Genomic DNA, 23,073 nt, shown 5'->3' with positions numbered 1-23,073 from the left:
CACACTGCATTCATTTTACCCAGCCCATAGCACATCTATGGATGATGAATACACAAAACCACACAGTCGCAGTATCTGAATAAGTAGAAAATAAACCTCCTTGCCCTGGACATCATGTCCCCAGGCTCGCTGCTTTCAAAACTCTCCATGACTCTTTCAAAATTCATACTAGTACTCTTTGCAGCATTTGGGATTGCCATCTGGGAATGTTTGTCTGTGTGCCACTATTTTTCCAAACTTGGAATTTGGGATTGAAAAAAAAACCTGGTGCTGGTGCAGTGTGTGCAAAGTTCTAGTAGGTGTGTTTACAAGAAGTGTACTGTAGACTGGGAAAGTCAGGTAGTGTGTGTGTGTGCCAGGGCTTGACATTAACTTTTCACCCACTGGCCACTGTGGCTAGTAGTTCTCCCGAGTCACTAGCCATTCAGGTATTCCACTAGCCACAGATTTTATATTGTTCTTTTTTTCTTTGTCATTGATGGTGTACGTCTAACCTCAGAAGATGAGGTGCTATAGCAAGATGAGTGGCTTTCTTCAACGGAAGTGTATCAAGCAAATAGAAACTGAGTTACTGAGCTTTTTCTTGAACTTCAATACAAACAATTGATACACAAGGGGCAAACAACAGAATATAGGCTGCTATGATGCGTATGTCATACAAATGAATAAGCTGCCAGCCAAGTTGGCTAGTGACACTGAAAGTATTACTAGCCACAACCAAGTTTAACCAGCATTTGGCCGATTAGCAGGTGTCAGCGTCAAGCCCTGGTGTGTGTGTGTGTGCGTGCGTGCGTGCGTGCATCTTTCTGTTACAGTATACTCACTCTGAAGCTCCAAACAGTGGCGGCAGCCCTCGTCCAGAGAAGGCACTCATCGAGTCGCTATTGTGGCACGCTGAGTAAAGCACATCATCACAGAACAACAGTTAGGCTACTATTCTTTATCACATTGTATGCAAACAGAACACACAGTTCTGTCAGGTCCTTTTAAGTGAAGAAATACAAGACATGAAATTCTGAATGACATTGCAGAAGGAATTAAGTGGTGTGGCTTTATTCACAGAGGTGCCCGGTGTTTTCATGACTGCAATGAAAGGATGCCATGTTTGTATGTGACCAATTAGAAGTGAGGAGAGTTGATCTAGACTAGAGCACCTGAGGAATGTCAGAAGCAGCTAGTCCTTGAACTAAAGTGTTGTTTACAAATGTCCAAATACTTCTAAATGTGAATATTGTTTTCCTGCTTAGATGTAAACATGTGGATAAAAATTAAAAAAAATACTTCATTGTAATGTGCGTTTTAGCCTCCTAAATGGGATATGTTTAAAGCCGAATTTTAGATATATAGATTTTAAAACTCTTTTTACGTGTAAATGGAAGGTCAAAACCAATGCGTTTTCAAAAAGATTCTTGTACTGTACGTGTACGTGTAACACTACAAAGCACTATCATGCTCAGGTGTATGCCACTATATTCTCCTGCACTGCTGTGTGAGGGGCAGTAGTTGCTGTTTGGCTAATTGTACATGTATAGAATGGCCTACTTAATTCAATCCACTTTTTATCAGAGTTAAACTTGACCACCTGAAGAGGCATTAAAAAAGAATCCTATATAATGCACCTGTCTAGCTAGTGTTTCACTATACAGCTCCCGTATTGCTGTTATTGTTGGAGTTAGTATGAAATAGTGATTTCGGGCCTACATTTTCATATTACATTAAATAGTTAAACGTGTGTTAAATGCGTAATATTCCAGCGTTGTAAGTCGCCTCCTGTAAAAGCATCCACACACCAAGGATAAACAAAAGCATAAACATTTTATGAGAGTGGTAACAGCTTACCTTTAATGTCAGCCTTTCCCTGTGGAACGATGAGTCTGATGCCGCGTTGGGTGGAGAAACGCACAATGGTGTGTTCATCTGAAGCACACACACACACACGCACACATACACACACACACACACACACACACACACACACACACACACACACACACACACACACACACACACACCACACACACACGCACGCACGCACGCACGCACGCACGCACGCACGCACGCACGCACGCAGGCAAGCAGGCAAGCAGGCACGCACGCACGCGCACGCACGCACACACACGCACGCTCGCATGCGCACACACACACACACACACACACACACACACACACACACACACACACACACACACACACACACACACACACACACACACACACACACACACAAACCAGATGCCATTTCAAAATCTATGCTAAGAGTGAAGACATTGTAGCTGACAGCTTTGACTGAACCTGAGACAAAGTCATCTGAAAGGATCCCTCACTCAATACATACAGTGTAACCCAATTCTGGGTCCCCACAATCCCTGGGCCCAGGACCACTGGGCCCTTTGTCCCCCACCCGGTCCGCTTCCCAGCCCACACCCACCAGTAGGGCTGAGCAATATAACTATATATATCGTTATCGTGATATAAAAGTGTATATCGTGACCTTTCTCCTATATCGTTTATATCGTGATAGTAATTTTATCAATTTCACACAATTGAATATCATTTAATTACATTTCATGTTGTCACAATACACACTATAAGTTCATGTAACTGTAAAAATAAGAATAAAAAGATCCATTTTAAAGAAAGGTTGTTTTGCAACATGAAAAAATAAAGAGCAAATAAAGAGAATAACTGAAAACGTATGTAATTGTGCAATATCGTGATATATATCGTTGTCGTGATATAAAGTAATCCATTTCGTGATATAGGTTTTTTTCCATATCGCCCAGCCCTACTCACCAGTCAGGGATATGATGGTCTTGGCCTGCTGGTACCAGTTGCTGTTTGCCTCTCGGAAGTCAGGTGGAGCAGTGACAGTGACAGTGGGCTGCTCCTTCATCTTCACCTTCGTCACCTTGTCCCCTCTCGCTGCTGCCTTGTTGTCTTCTTTGATGTCTTGTTTGGTGGTCTCTTGTCGTTTGCTCTCAAGCATGCTCTTCATCACCCGGAATGTGCAAAACCTAATTGATTCCATTAGGGTTGGAAGTGGGTGTTACTCCAGCTCTTAATATTTAGGCTACACAATATTGAGTAGAATTTACTATGAAAATGTTGCACTGACCAAAGAGTGAAAACTTGTGAGTGAACGAGTGATGTTATGAGCGGGACTAAATGTTGTCTGAAACAGACTTCATTTCAGTTCTTTAAGAGCTGTATCAATACTAGTACTTTCACTGTGCAGAAATGTGTTTCGAGGGAGAGACATAGACCCTGTTCACTCAAATCCGTTTGGGCCTTTTGTTTTAACAGGGTTCTAAAACCATTTTAAAAACACAGTTTTGTAAAATACACCTGTCACATTGTTGGTGTTTCATGGTATTTAATCAACATGCCATGTAACCAGGATCAAAATATGTAATAGGATTAAAAAATAGGCTAGTAATTACTTTTTCCAGCAGATGATGAGAATGGGGAAGATGGTGACTATGGGCACGTAGAAGAGGGTGCGGTCAATCCTGCCCGACTGGAAGAGCTGCAGGATGGCGTCCCTCTGCGCCTCCGGGATGTTCACCTGCAATTGCATTTCGTCTCATAATTATTCACTTCCTTCATTTCTCTTGATTTCTCTTAAATTTCTCTTCATCTCTACAATTCTTGTCTAGTATTTCTTTACCGTTAAAAAAAATAAAGGAATGAATAAATGAAAAGAAGTCTGGAGAGTAGTGGAAGATGTTTTCGGGTTTATTAAGAGATAACAACCACGGTAATAAAAACCTAAGGAAAAGGTTTTTATAAAATGTTATATAAAGTGGAAGATGTTATCTGTTTCAACCCTGAGCTGACATAGGGATTGGTTTTATTCATTCATTACATTTTAATTTCTTTTTCAAATTGAATTGATTACTTAATTATAGACGCAGTGTCCCATATAAAAAATTAAAATAAAATAAAAAACATAGAAAAGACAATACAACTACATAGGGTCAAACCATCAAAACACATTGGTTATTATTGTTTTCTGCCAATCCCGGTTTTTCAACCAGGGGTCAGGCCCTAGGGGAGTGCCAGACATTGCAGGGGTTCCTCAGAATTTTGTGGCTGTGACCCAAATGAAGTTTATGAAGACTAAAATAGACCCAATCAAAATTGGCAAACTAACACATGGTGTTTATAAAACAAAGGAGATACGCACTCCGCGCTTCTAAATTAACAATCCGGTGCAACCAGAGCAGGACCAAAACATAGGCAAAAAGGGAAAGAAATCTGGTGCCACACGGATGTCTATTTTCTGTAATTTATTTTTTAGTGCAGTGAGACTAACGTTTCGACATGCGCATGTCGAAACGTTAGTCTCACTGCACTAAAAAATAAATAACAGAAAATAGACATCCGTGTGGCACCAGATTTCTTTCCCTTTTTAACACATGGTGTATGCTGGTCCCCATGTAAAGTCATGAAGGCATGCCATTGATTAATGTCTCGAGCAAGAGTCATTGTAATTAATCAGTTGTATTAATTTTTTGTGCGTATATACGTGTGGAAGTTTGAGTTAGTTGCTTGTCTCAGGCCCAGGTAAGTGCTGTAGGTCTAGAAGAAAAAAAACACTGCACTATTGCTGAAGCAAAGATTATGCTTGTCCAACAATGCCCTCTGCTGGTAACTATTCGCCAGAGTAGTTGTAATAGTAGAGTTGCTTTATTGATCCTAGAATCACCCCTAGTTTATGAATATGCATTTGACCTGTAAAGAAAACAAGTCCAGTCTGAAATGTTACTTTTACTACTATTTCTGCTAAAACTGTATACCATGTGCGATTGCTTCTTATGCATTTCTGTGGCCAACAACACTTTTTCTGTCTAAACCTTTCACATCAAATCCACTATCTTTTTAAAAAATATGCTAATTTCACACCTTCTCTCGTACCATTCAGTTTTTGATACCATTCGGTTCAAGGATACAAATTTAGAAGTAAAATCACCAGACTCAAAGAAATGCTAGATGAACAAGAGATTGGTAAACCCCAATAATGTAAGCAGAGTGGTGGTATAAAAGGAGCCTATTTTCAAAAATGGTGGAGTATTCCTTCAAGGCCGAGACCGAGCTTGTATGTATGAGGACATACTGTACCCTGAGTTTGGGAGAGAACTCTGACTTGAGGAAGAGTCGTATGATCATGTCAGCCTTCTGGTAAAGCATGTTGTAATCGTTTTCCCCATACAGGCCAGCAGTTGCCATAGCTGTTCCAGAGTCTGCTAGGCTCCTAAACCTGATGTACAGATAAAGGCATACACACTCACAATGTCTTCTGTATTTATGTATGCATGCTACTTGACACCTTTTCCCCCTGGGACCAATACATGATACTCTACTCTAGTATTACTCTACTCTACAATTTAGATCTTATCGTCTCCATGTCCAGAGGAACGGTGATTGTCACCCTTGATTCATTAGTTTACAATCCAGTGCCACATGTTCCAAACGGTCTTGTTTTATCCAACCATGTGATCATTCAAGTAGGTGATCACCAACTAAAAGGGGGTTGCACCAAAAGTTTGAGAGCCACTGATATTTGGGAAAGTTTGGGGGCTACTACGTGTATGTGTTCTCACCTCTCGCACTCCTGGTAGAAGGAGAAGTCGTTGACTAGGAAGTCGGTGAAGATGGGCTTGCCGTTGATGAGCCGCTGCCTGAGGCTGGCCCCCTCGTCCTCCTTGGAGTCCTTGTAGGAGCCGGATGACCCTGACATGTCCTGGGATGATGACATGGGGCTCAGCCCATAGGCTGCAACAGCACATTCACCATTAGAGCTCATTGGTTTTCATCATTTTCTATGTTGACAAAAATCAATGCTATCCAAAAAATAAAAGACACAACTAAAGAGTAGTGGCAGATTTTAGTTATTGACTGAAACTAAACAAACAAACAAAAAACAACTACAGTAGGAAACAAATTAAAATTATTTAAAAAGGTAGTGTAATTAGGGCTAGGTGGAGTGGCACATCTAGCCAGTGTCCCTGTTACCGGGTAACTTTTTCAAGTCAATAATTCAACACTTTAGAAAGCAGGAGCAACACTACGAGTGTTAAAGTTAGTTGACTTAAGGTGTTGAACAAATTTGACATAAAATACGCATGGCAATGGAAACAGATGCATGACAAATCAAAAAGTGCAAACGCATGCATATCCTGCAGCAAGCATGTCCCTGGCCCAAGGACATGGGGCTCAGGCCAATGGCTGCAACAGAAACATCTAGCAGCAGGGTTAATTCACTCCTTTAGAAAGCTGGAGCGGTGCACAATAATGGAATAAAATGTTCCTCTCTTGAGCTCTGCATTGTTACCTCCATTTCATGTTAATAGTCATGCCCTTCTGACTTTATTCTACAACTGCCAGGTATTTATACTGTCTCAGTTTTTCAAACTTGGTTTTATGTCAAGATGCCAAACAAGGACAAAGAGAAAGGCACATCTTGAAGAGCTGGAGAAACACTGTGAGTGTAGTGTACATGTTGGCCTACTATGCTGAATGTAGTAAAACGTTGTGTTTGTATAGTAACTGATTGTTAGTATACTTACAGTCAGAATAGGCCAGATAATTGTGACGCAGGAAAGATTCAAACTCTGCACGAAGGGCATGGTTGGCCATACCAGCTTTGAACTTGCACACACCCTTGATGAACCGACTTAAAATAGTCCAGACATTTTTCTGTTACAAAAAAAAAAACAAGGGGGAGAAGGAGAAGGAGAGAGCGGGGAGGGGGGTTAGAAAAATATTACTCATGTCATGAATATCCTGCGGTGCTAGTTTTTATGGTCGTTCACATTTACAACAATAACTATAAAGATAACTACCAACTCAACGTTACTGTATAACTCAAGTGAATGGTGCAGTTCACATGTCACCTATAACGACAGCAATATGCTGAAGAACATTGTTGGGATCACTTTCAGAGATGCTTGTCTGAACTATAAATATAAATATAAATATAAATATAAATATAAATATAAATATAAATATAAATATAAATATAATATACATAATATATCTAATACTAATACTAAAGATAATACTATCTGTAATAATAGTTTTCATTTTCAAGCACATTGAATGACAATTGTGTATGATAATGTGCTACACATACTATTGCTATTGCTATTGCTATCCACAAGATGGGGCTATACAAACAGCTCATGCAGGGCCTCTATGAAGCTGGAAATGGTAGTGACCATGTTTTAAATCTGTTGCTTAGGACTCTCGGTAATGGCATAGCAATGTTATTATTGGGGTTTTTCAGCAAATATTGAGTCGGACCGCCAGCGATCCCATCTGCATGAGAGGATTACACTCATTCTTCTTTATTTACTGCATTACGTTATCCTTAGCCGACGCTTTTATCCAACGTGACTTGTAGTTATTTAAAGGGTATTGGTTACAGTCTCTGTAGCAATGTTGGGTTAGGTGCCTTGCTCAAGGGCACTTCAGCCATGGGTGGAGGTGAAGGGAGAGGTAAAGGTGGGATTCGAACCTGCAATTCTCTGATCTTAAGACCACCTCCCTAACCATTAGGGCATGGCTGTCTCCATGTGGGACTAAATTTCACTGTAACTTTCTGTGATAAAATATAAACTCGTACAATTTCCAGATTATTTAAGGCTCTTTTGAGAAAGTAAATATACTATGGAAGTCAGTGTTTCACCAGTTTGTCCTTGATGATGTTTTCTCTGACGACAGTGTCCGGGACAACAGTGGGACAGGCAGGGAACATGTCCATGTACTGCTTAAACCTGTTACCATGGAAATAAAAACACAAATGAACAAAATACAACCTCTAGGGAGGCAGGTCCCATGACAGTAATCATAATGTGATTCAAAAAAATCCTTTTGTTAAACCCGAGGAGTTTAACTGGACTTCTAAAACATGTATGCTAATATGCTCTAGCTACCTGCTTAATGCTCGTTATGTAAAAAAACAAGACTATGGACTCATCTAATATTTATTAAAACATCCTAACTGACATGACAGCAGCTATAAGTCTTGCCTTGTAACAACACGGGTCGACATACGACGTCCATTAAAGTCAGAGCTAATTGAGTATTCATTAAGCCGACTCCTGTATTAATGTAGGGCTTTAGCCATGCAGGCCAGGCCAGACCAGACGATCGCTGATAGCCGATCACTACCATATACGGAGCAGGAAGCTGATGCATTACCATGTGGCCTCCAGGGACTTGTTGACAACATCTTGGATGGTGTAGAGGATTTCGCAGTTAACGGGCCTCATGTTGGACACGTTGCTAATTATGTCCGCGTTGCACTGCAGGTACTCTCCTGTAAGAGGTGGGTCATCAACAACATCCTGTATCAGCCATATGCTTATCTCAGAGGACTCTATAGAGCACACTGACTTGTATCAAGACATGATCAGTGGCTTTGCTCACATGGCCCCAGGGCAAAACACGGGATATGGCCTCCCATATGGCCTGCAAAGGTCAAAATAGGGCCCCCACCACCATTACGGGAGGACCCTGAGTCTATGGGAAAAAGCCTTGCTCGCGGGTCCCCTATAGCTCCGTCCCTGACCACAATAAAGTTAATACACAGAGCAACTTTTTGAGTAATGGATCTGGACAACAATACTACAAGATGTTGGTTAGACTGTTTATCACATACTAACATTTGTATGAAGAGAACTTGGATTAGTAGCAGGCAACATTTTTCAACCACTCCATCAGAAAAGGACTAGCCACTCATGCTCAGGAAGTTGCCCTGTGTATCACAAGCTTAAGAATCTACATATGTTGAAAGACAGCCATGCAGCCAAGATACACAGACAGAACGATAATGTTGGATATTTTACAGTAGTAGAAACTAACTGGATGATTTTAATTTTAGGAATTTTGATAATGAGATTGCCATGGTGACTAAACACAATATGATTAAAGAGTATGGCAGAAGTTGGGAAAATTCTAGGAGTCTGTAACTAATCTCAGTTTCTGTGTTTGCAGATAGTTGGTGGCTGATGGCTGGTTGTACTAAAGATTCTCTATTCTAATTGCATTTAGATCGTCACTGGTTGTACTGTAGGTGATGGCTAAAGCAATTAACCCCTTTCATTCAGAGCAATCATAGGAATAGCCGAAGTCTGCAGTCCGCTGACATCAACTCCAGCAGTACCTAAGACGATCATGTAACAACTGCCTTTTGTTTAGCAGCGATGCCTTGATGTTCTAGTCTGCCTTTTTCCTTCTCGATTTCAACGAACACATAATACTATACAAAGGCCTACTATACAACTACACTATGTAATTCATAAATAGATACATGGTCACGTTATTACATTACATTACATTACATTGCATTTGGCGGACTTTTATAACCAAAGCGACTAACAAACGAGGACATAATCATATGAATTAGGAATTATGAAAGAGAACAAGATCCTTACTGGCATCTTCCCGCCGGAAATAACTTTCCACGATGTTGTGGATTTTCCTCCGCTTCTGCTTGATGTTTTTGGGGTTCTGCGCGGTGTCGATGGAGCGCAGACGCTCCACGTCCTGGATGAAGAGCAGCGCTCCTTGGCCACCATGGTAACGCAGAAACCGTTTGAAGGAATCCAGGTGCGGGGGGGTCCTCCACATGTCTGCGTAGGTTCTGAGAGATTAAAAAGAAACAGCCAAGCGAGAAAGAAAATCTCATCAGGGGCCTATACTACAAAGCTGGTTCAGGATAAGTTAAGGTTAAGTTCAGAGGTAAATCATCTAATACAAGAGCTTGGAGTCCTCACTTTCTGAAGAAAAGCTCTTGTATTAGATGATTTATCTCTTAACTTAACCTTTTTAATTTACATTTATTAATTTATCCAGAACCAGCTTTGTAGTATAGGCCCCAGGGGTTGGTCAGCAGTGGCTGGTCCACTGGTTTCCAAACTGTTTCCGGACCTTGGAATATTTATTTTTTTAAATCATCATGCAGTGTAGGCGAGACCATAGGGGGACAGTCGCAACACTTAGTTCAGTAGTTCCCAAACTGAGGGTTGGGACCCCTAGGGAAGTAAGGACCCCTAGGGGCCCCTCGCAGAAGTACTGCTGTGGGGGTTGCGGACAGGAGGGACTTTGCATTTTTTTTTAAAAACAAGAAATACACAGGTTAACAGCTAACATATTCCATAAATTGGTTAGTAACAGTATTCACTTGTATGGTTAATAGAGGTTTGCTTTTCCTATGATGTTCTAGCAATGGCAGACAAACTATAAACGGAAAATCTAGCAATGTTATTGAACAAAAAAATTGCCTAAGAATATGGGGGGGTGGGGTGGTTGCGAAAATATTCTTATGTCTGAAAGGGGGTCCCCGCTAAAAAAGTTTGGGAACCACTGACTTAGTTGGATGTGGCATCTAACTAAGCATGTACAAGCATAACTACAGTATTGTATAACCCTGAGGGGTTTTCCTGCTGCTTTTGTAGTTGACAAACAACTGAATCACTCTGGCTTACATATCATAGGAGAACAAGTCCGACAGGCGGACAAAGATGCGTCCGTCTATGCACTCTGTCGCCTTGTGGACACAGGAGGGAATTACAATTAGAGAATGCGTTTCAGACGGACAGACGGACGGACGGACATACCCTCTTATAGAGATGCTAGGACACATCTAAAAAGCCAGATGTTGCAACCATCCCCTGTTCCCTTACTCAACGCTAGGGACTTCCCTACTGTTAGTCAAACCTTGGCTTCATCGTAGGCGTGATGCAGAAGCTGGTGTCCTTCTTTGGATCCTTTCTTTGTGCACTCATAGAAAACGAATTCCTGGACTTGGGCTTTGCTGTGGTGCAAACACACACACACACATGCACGCACACACACACACACAAACATACAGGCACATGCGCGCGCACACACACACATCATTTTTACTCACTTGCCACCATGTTACACTTCCACCATCAGGGAATATCTGACATTAAATGTGTGTCATGTCTGTTACTTATTTGTCATTGTGCAGTCACGTCAACTACAGTAGGGAGTGGGATTTTTTTTTACTGTTAGATCTGAAATATGTTCAGCTTGAGATGCCAAGAGATGTTGTCTTGTTTTTTGTCTACTGCGCTGATTTTTGCTGAAAGCAGCCTCGCTGTGTTTACAGTCAGAGTTTTGTTGACAAGGTTTTTGAGCTGCATGTTTTTCTTACTTTCCTTCTTTTTTTCCCCCTGAAAGGTAAAATACAGTGCAATGCTCCAGTTGCCTGGGTGACAGCCTTCTGTTCACATTTGTTAAAGTGACAGCACAACATTGTGGCCTCAGATATGATTTAAAGGTTTTTCACGTGGGGTGTGACAGTAACATTCTTACAAGAGAGAGGACAGAAGCCTCATGGCTGACCAATATATATTTGTGTGTGTGTTTGGGGGGGGGGGGTATTATTTTTCAGATAGGACATTGGAGAAGAGACAGCAAGTGAGGTGGGAGAGAGAGACAGGGAAGGATCTGGAAATGACCTGGGCCAGGATTCCAACCCGGGTTCCCGCGGGTCGCCTGCGTAGCAGTTCAGTGCCCAGCTGTTAGAGCCGCGGCTGGACCGAAAACACACTCATTTTAAAGATGCCAGGTATGTACATTAGCATGACTATTCATGCAATTGTATTTATACATTTGAAGGGGTTTTTTATATTGGTAATGAGGAAATTCTACTTTTACCATTTTTACTATGATTATACCAATAGCTGATCTTCTTTGCAGTTTTAATGCAAAGAGCACTGAATTGAAAATATATTTGATACATGTTACAAAAATCACTTCTTTCACTAATTCATATTGCATATGTGCAAGAAAGATAGAGCAGTTATGTATTGTTCAGCGCACAAAATTAAAACTCAAACTTCAGTCAAATCAATTAACCAACATCTTTTTTGTCCTGGGACAGGACAGTGAGGAGTGGGACAGGAAGCAAGTGGGAGAGAGAGACAGGGGAGGATCGGGAAATGACCTCAGATCGGGAATCGAACCCGGTTTCCCTGCGTACCAGCCCAGTGCCCAGCCGATTAAGCCACGGCTGGGCCAATTAACCAACATTTAAGTTATTGGCAAAACACAATATCCCACAGTTGATTCATTTCATTCACACACGTAGAGTACAGTACACATATTAACAGCCCAGCCCAGGTGGCTGCCATGAAGGCATCAGTTGTCCACAGTTCAACGAGAAGGTATGTCTGTGACAGATGAGCCTTACCTGTTGGAGGATTCTCCTTGCAGTAGATATGGAAATCAGTGCTTATCTTCTCAGCCGCAAGTTTGGGGAACATTACGGCAAGCTTCTCAAACGGCATGTCAGATATTATATCTAGAACACAAGAGAGATCTACATGTGACTCTGTACGGCGTTGTCCAGTCAGTCCAATGTTAGTAGCTTTTAATGAACAGGACAGTGATAAACAATAGGCAATGAAGATGTGAAAAGAAAGGTGTGGGGATGAGAGAGGAGAGGAATGAGAGAAGGCTGGGCTGAAGTCACAACACAGTGCTTCCAGATTGAATTAAAAATGCATGGGACCTTAGCTATTTGTAACACAGTGCCCAACCAGCAGATGATTTTAGGTTCAATAAATCACTGTATGTCTTGTAAATTAAGTACTGATCACTAAATGACAAATACATTTAAGCTATGAGCTGATGTCGGGGGTGACAGGGGTATATCAAAAGGGACTTAGGAGTTACATGTGTACACACCATATAGGCCTGTATTTAAGATGTCAGTTAAGGCATACATCTTAAAGAAAAGTAGCTGGATGTTCCAGGTTGACAAGAACACATTCTCACACCCAACGCGTCAACATCTGACGCCAAAGGTATATTTATGACCAGGCCTCAATAGGTATACTGTATGAAGGCAAAAGATTACACAAAGGATACTTTTGGCATCATAGCAGTCTTGGGTAAGCGGTTAAGGCATCAGGCATGTAGCCCAAAGGTTGCCGTTTTGACTCCTGACCCGCCAGGTTGGTGGGGGAGTAATTAACCAGTGCTCTCCCCATCCTCCTCCATGACTGAGGTACCCTGAGCAGGTACCATCCCGCTCCCTTTCGGGTGCCAGTGGGGGCTGCCCCCTTGCATGGGTGAGGCATAAATGCAATTTTGCAGTATGCACTTGTGTGATGTGGAGTGCTGTGTCACAATGACAATGGGAGTTGGAGTTTCCCAGTTAGGCTTGGTCAAAGCCCTGGTCAAAGTGTCGAGTGAGCGCTTGTTGATTTCGGGATCTCTCACCAGTCTTTTTGCAGTGCAGGTGGATGGAGCCATATCTGCTGACATCCTCCAGCAACAGGAGCGCCCAGGTCTCCCGGGAGAGCGGCACCGAGTCTGCGTGGCCGCAGGAGGCCCGTGCCAGAGCCAGCGCCTCGCTCATGCGTCTCAGCTGCTGCTCAGCCGCACTAAGCCCACCAGGGGGCGACGTTGGTTTCCTCTTGCCACACACTGGCTCCTTTGTACCAAACTAGATCCAACCAGATGGACTTGATCAGTATAAGCAGGATTACACAAGAGTACACACACACGCACATAGACACACACATTGCGGTTAACATGTGTGCAAAACAATGCAGCTGCATAGGTCACCACAACAGGTCAGCTATTATTAATCCTTCAGGCAGAATTAAAGTTTTTCTCCATTGCTCTACATTCATGTTTCTCATTTGCAAGATCTGCAAGGTGATTATGTAACTAACTGATCAATCGTGTTACTCTGGAAACGTAGGCGGCATCACTCACGAGATGCAAGCAGAAATGTCTATCCTCTTCGTCCAAATAGGAATCATAGGACGAGCTAAGAACCTGTGGATAACGAATGACATCATATTTCAACCACACACAACCCCAACCACACTAAATAATAAGGCCAATACGATTTAATTATCCCTTCGATATTATACGAAGTCTGACATGTGCATGCATCCGAAATTGCACTGATCAATTGCACTTCTAACATCTAACGACTCACATAACATTAGCAGCCAAGTCAGCCAGATTGTTTGTGTTGTGTCTGTACATTAAGGTAAAAAGGATTCAGATTAGCCTTAATAGATTAGGAAGGCCTCCCAAAATCACCTTAAGCCACTTAGAATACAACTGTGTGTACCTGCAGTATTTACCTGTACGCGATCTGTTTGTTTGCTTGTTTGCATGTTTTCATGTATTGCCAGTTCAGCAGCTGTGGCTATATCACGGCCACATTATGACTCTGAAATGATACACTAGATAATAACAGGGCAGAACACGTCTTTGTAGTTCAACCATCACCTTGCAGATGTCGTACTGTGCCGCATAAATCCAAGGAATGGCTTTCCCAGACGGCAGCAGCTCGCGCAGCCTGGCACAGGTGCCGGCGTCCAGCGCCAGCCTCCTCTCCGCCTCCCCGCCGCTGAGGAAGGCGTCCGCTATTCTCCTGGCCGCCGCCTGCTTCTGGGCGTAGAGGGAGTCATCTCCCTGTGCCTGGAGCAGCATGCTGAGCAGCCCGTCCAGCTCCCTCCACAGAGCCAGGTGGTGCCGCGGCACGTCCAGGCCACCGACCTCCAGGAACGCCGCGTAGGGACCTCCGGCCAACTCGTCAGCGCGCAGGGCCGGCCCCACGTGGGCAAAACGCTGGGCGTCCGCGGGCGGCTTGGGCACCTCGAGCTCCACGGTCACGTTGAGGACCGGGGTACCCATGCAGGCGTGGGGCACGTCCACGTCGGGTAGCACTTGGTCTTTGCTGGCCTGGGCGACCCGCGGGGGGCTCACCGTTGCACAGCCGCTGTGCTGCTGGATCAGCCAGCTGTTTTCATTGTGGGCGATGCTGGTACACCTGTCTGGCCAGGGCTCCCCTTCCATAGGAAGCCACTGACACACTCTTCCTGGTGCTGCCGCTGCCGCTGCCTCTGCTGCCTCATTCTGCTGCCTCGGGCCTAGTGCACTAGTGCCTGGTGTCTTGGGCCTTTTCGAGCTCACCTATGTACAAGGATACTTATTTGTCACATGCATACAATTACCAAAAGTAAATCATGCTCTGAAAGGGGGGTGTGGAGAGCAGGGCCACTGCTAAGGTTTTGGAGGCCCTAAGCATAACTGGTCAGGAGGTCCCCTCATAATTAAGTAATAAATAATGAAAGTCCTGTAACTAATAAATAGAAATGCACTGGATCCTGATTTTTAGGATCCTGCCGGATACCGGATCCACTGCTTAAGATCCTGCCAGATCCTGAACCGGATACCGGATCCTATGAAAGGGTTGAAACACATAGCCAACTCGCACACATGGGCCATTTTTTATTACGTTGGCGCAAACAATTTGTAAGACTCATTGGCTTACTGCCACACTGCCTTCAACGGTCGCTTCCAAAGGGCTTTCACTCCATGAAGCAATTGGGAAAGACTGACTGAAAAACCTAGGGTAGAGATGCACCAGATCCTGATTTTTAGGCAACTGCCGGATACCGGATCCACTGCTTAAGGTCCTGCCGGATCCGGATAGTCTCAAAAACCCTATTATCCTGCCGGATCCGGAACCGGATCTTGGATCCTGTACATCTCTACTAATAAATACGTATATGTTTCCTAATCTAGTTCAATACGTTTTTCATGATATTTTTTGGTCAAGCTCAATTTAAGAGGGCCCGATATTGGGGGCCCGATAAGTGGTTGGTACCCCAAGCACTGGTTGGTTCCCTAAGCACTCTGCGCACTATGCTTATGTCTAGCTGCGACCCTGGGGGAGAGGGGTTTACAGTGCAATAGTGCTTTTAAGTGCTTAAAGTGCTATGGGCTATGTGTACAAGGGAAAGGGCAGTTGGTGTGGTGAGCAATACAGCATGTTAGTGAGACTGTGAGTATGATTGTATAGTGTACTATGTAATAATAATTGAAGTGCAATGTAAATGGATATCTAATGTTTGTAATGGAAGTGTAATAATATGTACAGTGTAGTGCAGTGTAGTGTACCTGAGACCTCCACAGAAGCTTCTTGCTGTTTTTCGAGTGGTACGGCGAAGGAGTATCCGCTGACCTGCGTATGATATTTCTTTTAAGCACATTGAATGACAACTGTGTTATGATGTGCTATATAAATACATTGATTGATTTATGGATTGATTGATTGATTGATTGATGGATGGATGGATGGATGGATGGATGGATGGATGGATGGATGGATGGATGGATGGATGGATGGATGGATGGATGGATGGATGGATGGATGGATGGATTGATTGATTGATTGATTGATTGATTGATTGATTGATTGATTAACTGACTGATTGACTGACCTCTCCAGCCGACTGCCCTCCAATCCTGGCAGCCCCGGAGATTGTTCCTGAGGTCCGTCATCGCATGGAGATGAAGCCAAGCGCTGGTACTCCTCCATCAGGGGCCGACACTCTGGCACGCTGCCCAACAACGCCTTGCTGTGGCCCAGGAAGTGCGGCGCCCAGTAGTGTTTGAGCCGCAGCACCGCCTGGGCCCTCATCCTCCACAGCAGCTCCTGTCGGCCCTTCTCCGAGTGCTCCTCTGCCAGGACCGCCGCAGCCTCGGCTATGGACGCCAAACAACATAGAGAATATAGAATAGAATAGAATAGAATATACTTTATTGTTATGCCAACATGACAATTGCCTTTGGTCTCACTGAATAAAAACACAAATAGACAAAAACAATGTACAAATGTACATATCATCTCAATTTCAGGCGTGAGCCAATGCATCTCCTCACCAATTCTTGCTTCTCTGTCTACTCTGTTTTGGGCAAACGGTAGTTTCCCGTCCGTTTCAAACAAGCCAAATATTATTTTTGGGCTGATCCTTTATTTCAGAGAGCTATTTAAATTGTTTAAATGACCAATGAGCATTGTCAGTTGACTTGATTGACAGAATTCTTTTAGAATTCTTTTGATTGACAGTCAAACACAAACGCAATCCTCGCAGGTCAATTGTGGATGCTTCAAAACAGTTGAATGGAATACAATAGAAGGACGCGGTCCATGTATATAAGCCAGTGGTATGTGTAGTCATACTGCACACAATAGGTAGCCTACAGTCCAGTGCCACATATTCAAAATGACTTGGGTTTACTGTCCACAATGGAATATGTGCCACTGGATTGTAAACTAATGAATCCAGATTACCCATCACTAAAAAATGAACATGGACAGTAAATATAATCATAATACTACATACTACACTGGGCCGTAACCAGATATTTTCAAATACTGAGGTCAAATACTGTGTGCTGTACTGCATACTGTACATTTAGAATGCTTCAAAGACTTCAGTCAAACTCTTGTTTTCATTAATCACTGCCTTGAGAATACATGGGGGTGGCGTATACAGACTAAATTTATCATTGTTGATCATATATCGATTTTCATCGTAGATAAATTTTACAGTACAGAAAAAAATACAGAGGACATGACCTCTGTGTCCTCAATGGTAGTTACGGCCATGATACTACACTAGTTACAACAGTAAAACAACTAAGATGTATGGCAACAAGGGGTGAACTGTATCCGACCGAAGCTGTGGCCCAAAAAACATAAACCAAACTGAGACATGGGCACACTGGACTGTTAATGGCAAAAATGGAACGCAACAATACCCTCTCTTCTTCCTTTTTTGAATGAATGAATGAATGAATGAATTGAACATTGACTGAACAATGAATGAAGGGCACCTTACAAGAAAAAGAGTGTACTTGGGAGTTGAAATGTCATTTTTTTTGGTGAGATAGACGTAGCAACCCTAGCAGCGATCGAGTGAACCTGTCGCACGCAGTCATGGTGATTGATCACAATGTGGTGACTTATTAATGATGTTGGCGTCTGTAATGACGTTGGTGTAAGTAAATATCCGGCCAGACCTGGAGAGATCTGGCAGACCGCCATGACATCGGATCCCTGGCTGAGGTGGTTGATCTGGATGGCAGAGAGCAGAGCGCGGTATCGGGCGCTACTCCACGGCTGCCTCTCCCTGCCACCGCCGCTGCCCGACGCCTGCTGTCTGTCAAGGCTCTGGCTCAGACACAGCAGCCTGCTCACCCGCACACTGAACCGCAGCAGCTCCTCCCCTGAGTTAAGAAATTAATACAAATAAACAAGTAAAAATAAATAAACATAAATAGATATATCATCATCATCATCATCATCATCATCATCATCATAAGATCTCTTGAATCTTGTACCTTATGATGTAAATAAACATAAATAGATAAATCAGTGGTTCTCAACCTTTTTTGAACAAACACCCCCTTGGCCTCATCACAAGCCTCCCAACGCCCCCTTGACACCATCATAGGACTGACAACCCCCCCATAGTATTAAAAAAATGAATGGACTAATGCCCCCCAATGGCAACTAAGCACTGCCCCCTCTCAGCTGTATCCTTCTCAACGCCCCCCTAGAGCTCTCCAACGCCCCCTGGGGGGCTGTACCACCCCCATTGAGAAAAATTAAGATAAATCATCATCGTCGTCGTCATCATAATCCTCATAATGAGGACGCTTATTTTTTTTACTCTAAGTGGGCCTGATTCGGCTTAAGCTAGTTTTCAGCAAGGATAAGACACACAGATCAGCTGGGAAAGTTGGTGTTGTTATTGGCAGACTGAATCCTTTCCCAGTAGGAACAATGTGGGTGCCCTGCATCATGACTGAAGTACCCTTGAGCCCAAAGCACCTAACCCCCACATTGCCACAGGTCATTTAAGTAATACCATGTAGCCTAGACAACAAACTTTTAAGTGATACTGTCCCATTTTTTGGAAATAAGCTTATTTTACACCTCCCCTTGAGCAGGGCTTTGAACCGTTATTTTTTTCCAAACGTTCCGTTCCGAACAGAAACGGAATAATAACGTTTCCGGTTATGAGTTCCACCAATAAATTGACGTTCCCGAACCGGTTAGAACAAAAAAATATTGTTCCCGGAACGGTTAATTTCGTTCCTGTCAGCTGATTACTCCCCATAGGCCTAACTGACGTTAATTAACCAAGAAAGATGGAAGTGCAAATGAGTCGGCCTACTTTATTGTTGTAAACTGTTTATTCGAGCGGATGAAAAGAATATCCTCCAGAATTTTGTCGTTCAGGGACGACCTAAGCGGAGCATAAACCTCAATGATGAAAATGCGTGCTCCATGCTGACTTGGGTCACGGGGAGCGCTATGATGGACATTGTGAGTTTGTGCATATTTGAAGCGGCCATGGATGCCCAATAACGTTGAACATTCTCGGTGCGCTTTACACATGCTTCTCTGCAATATCTTACAATGATGCAATGGAAACTCTGCCCTTTTGTATGACAGTGGTTTCTCTTATTTAAGATGTGTAGTGGAGACTTTGTAATCCACAGCTCTCTCTCCATTCAGTCAGAGAATGTCTGATGTCACACAGGACGTGAACCTCAGCCGTCATGGTAACGTGCGCAGGAAAATAATGACTTTTTTTTTTTTTGAGGAACAGTATTAACCGGTATTAACCGGTTACCATTATTTTTAAATAAGTGTTTCTGTTCCAGAACATAAAAAATAATAACGTTTCCGGTTTCGTTTCTGTTCCCTGTAAAATACAAAAAGTTCCTGGTTTTCGTTTTCGTTCCTTGAACCGGTTCAAAGCCCTGCCCTTGAGTTAAATAATAGGGTTTTACCGTTCTCTTGTACTTTCAAGCGTTCTCTGGGTATGGCAGGGCAAATTTTACCTCCAAGCTAGCAGTTACACAACATTGAGTCCTATGAGACCAGTTGGCGGCTTACTGGTCTCATAGATAGGACTCAATGTTAACTGCTTGCTTGGAGGTAAAATTTGCACTGCCTTACCTATAGAACGATCGAAAGTATAGGAGAACCCTATTATTTAACTCAAGGGGAGTTGTATAATAAGCATATTTCCAAAAATGGGACAGTATCACTTTAAGTCACATTGGGTAAAATCAGCTAATCTGTGCCTAAGGCCAGATGCACCTGCGACCAGATGGTAGAAGGGTGAAGTGGGTGTAGCTGGGGTGGTGTGGGTCTTATGCTATGTGTTTGGCCTTTCTTTAACACCGTTGGTTGTAAAGATTATGGATGTTGGGTAGTTCTAATATTTGGGTATTACTAATATTATTCCTACGAATTAGAATCACTATTGACCATACTAGTATACCAACACGGTCTCAGTAGAGCACTTGGAATTCTTAGTGCGTAAAGGTATATGGTGAGGACGTTGGCCTTAGGTCAGAAATGTTGCCAGTTTAAATCTCCTGCTAGCAGTGGGTCTACTGCATTCATTAGTTACAATCCAGTGCCACGTATTCAAGACCTCGGTTAGCCTGTCCAACCAGGTAATACTAATTCAACCAGGCGATCACCTTTTGGAATTGAACATGTAAAACCAGGTATTTCAGAAGATGTGGCACTAGTTTGTAACTAATAAATCCAGGTTGCCCATCACTAAATAGTAATCTGGAAGGGGAGTAAGCACAGTAAACAATGTTCTCCTGCACCCACTCCCATAACTGGAGGCATCTAACCCCCACAGTGTTGCAAGGGATGTACCATGTACCTGAAATAGGTTGTTTGAGCTTTGGACGTGCTCCCATTCAAAGAAAAATCCAGTAAAAACTGAACAGTGTTAGCACTCGGGTTAAGGCCAGCAGCTTATTTTAAGGTACTTCCAAAAAAAGAAAGAAAAACAAAGTTCACGGAGGAAACGAAGGCCGAAAAAATCAATAATTGCACCAAAGATAACATCTCTCTCTCTTTTGTGTGTGTGTGTGTGTGAGCGTGCCCGTGTGCGTGTGTAGACCTATGTAGATAGATAGATAGATAGATAGATAGATAGATAGATAGATAGATAGATAGATAGATAGATAGATAGATAGATAGATAGATAGATAGATAGATAGATAGATAGATATCATTAGTATTTTCATAGCACATTATCATACACAACTAGATAGACAGATAGACAGATAGATAGATAGATAGATAGATAGATAGATAGATAGATAGATAGATAGATAGATAGATAGATAGATGTGTTACCTCGTGTGCCAGCGATGTAGGAGCCATAGTGCAGCATGCCCCTCACACTGCCAATACACCTCTTCAGGAGCCACTGATCCCCTCTGCTCCATGACCGCTCTCCTGCTCTCCAACACACACACACACACACACACACACACACACACACACACACACACACACACACACACACACACACACACACACACACACGCACACACGCGCGCGCACACGCACGCACGCAAGCACACACACACACACACGCAAGCACACACACACACACACACACACAGTGCAAATGCCATCATCATACACACATGGTATCACCATTATGCCGGTGTGAAACCAGGCATATATAGACAGTGAGAGATGTGAGGCAGGACGTGAGTGTGAGAGAGATGTGAGGAGGATGAGAAAATGACTTCAGGCAGGAATCAAACCCGGCCCCGGGCATAACAGTACAGTGCCGTAGCCAAATTTTTAAAATAAATGCTTTTTTTTTTTTTAAATCTACCTTTGGTTTGAGAGCAGGGAAGTTCCAGGATCTCTGTGCATAGCAGGTAATGATGATATAACTCAGTCTGCCTAAATAAGGGTAATCGCTCTGTTGCCAACCACTGCAGAAAGCCAGGTTCATTCACCTGCTAAACAAACACAAACATACTGCTCTTAGCATGGCATAGTACACCGTAAACAACATGTATTCTTCCATTTTCTTAAAGGTAGTCGTAGTAGTGGTAGAGTAGAGCAGAGTAGCATACGTAGAGTCTACTTATATAGCTCACATCGCTCAAATCCACATATCACATATTTATACATTCTAATCTACAGTGACTGTGCAGTCATTGATCAACGCATATTCATTCACTTGGTGTGTGTGTGTGTGTGTGTGTGTGTGTGTGTGTGTGTGTGTGTGTGTGTGTGTGTGTGTGTGTGTGTGTGTGTGTGTGTGTGTGTGTGTGTGTGTGTGTGTGTTTGTATGTGTGTTCTCAATTGACATGGCTAATGAATGAATGAATGAATGAATGAATGAATGAATGAATGAATGAATGAATGAATGAATACTTGGGACTGGTGAAGTTCTGGAAACAGAATCCATGTGTTGTCTTGTAGAAGGTACAGAGGGGTCTGTCCAAAAACCTTCAGTTACAAAAGAAAAGTCATGAAACTTAGTGACATGCAGGAGGTGGACATGATGAGAAATTCCTTAAAATGTGGTTGGGGTCACCAACTAACAGGTAGATTGAGGAAGGTGTTGAAGAAATCCACAAAAATGTCATCTTTCAAAAGCTCTGGTAATGCTCTCTCATCGTCCTCTTCTGAAAGACAATTGAATGGATATTGTAATTTGGAGGGTTTTCAGGTAGGCTATTGAGGCATTGAACAGACCATATTGTCAGACATGGTGCAAAAATATGTTCACTCTGAGAAAGCCTCAACATAGTCTATAGGCCTAATTTTATAGTAAGATCATAGTAAGATTTACATATTTTTGTTCCAATGTGTAACCTACTGAAAAAATAGCTATTAGATCCTTCTGACAAAGTGTTTCCTCTCATGACTCAAGAAGATTCACATAGGCAACACCTAGTTATTTTCCATCCTGAGAAACAGTAATGACAGTGAACAAAATAAAAAGCCAACGGCTATGGGTTAGGTTCTACTTCATATTGACGAGAACCGCTCATTATGATGCAAAGTCCTCTATTACTGCGTGTTCTTTTTATGAAGCGTGTTTTGGTGCAAAAGGTTACGCAATCATTACTATGACATATAAAGAAGTGTAAAAAGTTACAACATTCACTATCATGCGTTGGCTTTAAGATACATTTCAACACATTTCTTGGGCTTTTCCATAGTCTCGGTTCATTTTCCTCCTATTATCCATGCACGCTGCTTTATTTCCATAGAAATGTAAACTGTTTGGAAAATATGATACAGTCTAGTTTTTAAAAGCAACACCCTATGTTACCTTGCCTGTTTAGATTTCTGTAAACATGTAGGCCTACTGTACCAACACTTTGGGATAGCGGCAATTGGGACCTTTTCTCCAATGC

The 23,073-nt window shown here is 42.7% G+C and overlaps 1 protein-coding gene across 3 annotated transcripts in view; it reads right to left on the bottom strand.

Moving 5' to 3' along the window:
* Window positions 1-22,641, bottom strand: part of LOC134450384 (regulator of G-protein signaling protein-like) — a 24,713-nt gene extending 2,072 nt beyond the window's left edge. The window contains exons 1-23 of one of the 3 annotated variants that reach the window (XM_063200229.1): window positions 22,530-22,641; window positions 22,253-22,335; window positions 22,082-22,156; window positions 21,531-21,660; window positions 21,038-21,139; window positions 17,878-18,084; window positions 16,293-16,557; window positions 15,970-16,048; window positions 14,293-14,979; window positions 13,765-13,827; window positions 13,264-13,489; window positions 12,230-12,340; window positions 10,726-10,822; window positions 9,441-9,649; window positions 8,206-8,323; window positions 7,691-7,778; window positions 6,570-6,699; window positions 5,604-5,775; window positions 5,122-5,260; window positions 3,441-3,565; window positions 2,794-3,014; window positions 1,840-1,917; window positions 825-894 (exon numbers count right to left, since the gene is read on the bottom strand). In XM_063200229.1, the coding sequence (XP_063056299.1) occupies window positions 825-894; window positions 1,840-1,917; window positions 2,794-3,014; window positions 3,441-3,565; window positions 5,122-5,260; window positions 5,604-5,775; window positions 6,570-6,699; window positions 7,691-7,778; window positions 8,206-8,323; window positions 9,441-9,649; window positions 10,726-10,822; window positions 12,230-12,340; window positions 13,264-13,489; window positions 13,765-13,827; window positions 14,293-14,979; window positions 15,970-16,048; window positions 16,293-16,557; window positions 17,878-18,084; window positions 21,038-21,139; window positions 21,531-21,660; window positions 22,082-22,156; window positions 22,253-22,335; window positions 22,530-22,575 (3,521 nt within the window). In that variant the 5' untranslated portion in view covers window positions 22,576-22,641. The remainder of the gene's footprint in view (window positions 1-824; window positions 895-1,839; window positions 1,918-2,793; window positions 3,015-3,440; window positions 3,566-5,121; window positions 5,261-5,603; window positions 5,776-6,569; window positions 6,700-7,690; window positions 7,779-8,205; window positions 8,324-9,440; window positions 9,650-10,725; window positions 10,823-12,229; window positions 12,341-13,263; window positions 13,490-13,764; window positions 13,828-14,292; window positions 14,980-15,969; window positions 16,049-16,292; window positions 16,558-17,877; window positions 18,085-21,037; window positions 21,140-21,530; window positions 21,661-22,081; window positions 22,157-22,252; window positions 22,336-22,529) is intronic. The other 2 variants (XM_063200231.1, XM_063200230.1) reach the window with 2 other exon arrangements.
* Window positions 22,642-23,073: the final 432 nt, after the last annotated feature.

Source organism: Engraulis encrasicolus, chromosome 6, assembly GCF_034702125.1.
Source record: "Engraulis encrasicolus isolate BLACKSEA-1 chromosome 6, IST_EnEncr_1.0, whole genome shotgun sequence".
Lineage (NCBI taxonomy): Eukaryota > Metazoa > Chordata > Actinopteri > Clupeiformes > Engraulidae > Engraulis > Engraulis encrasicolus.
Note: the sequence above shows the minus strand (reverse complement) of the source record. Positions and strands in the feature narration are given on the sequence as shown.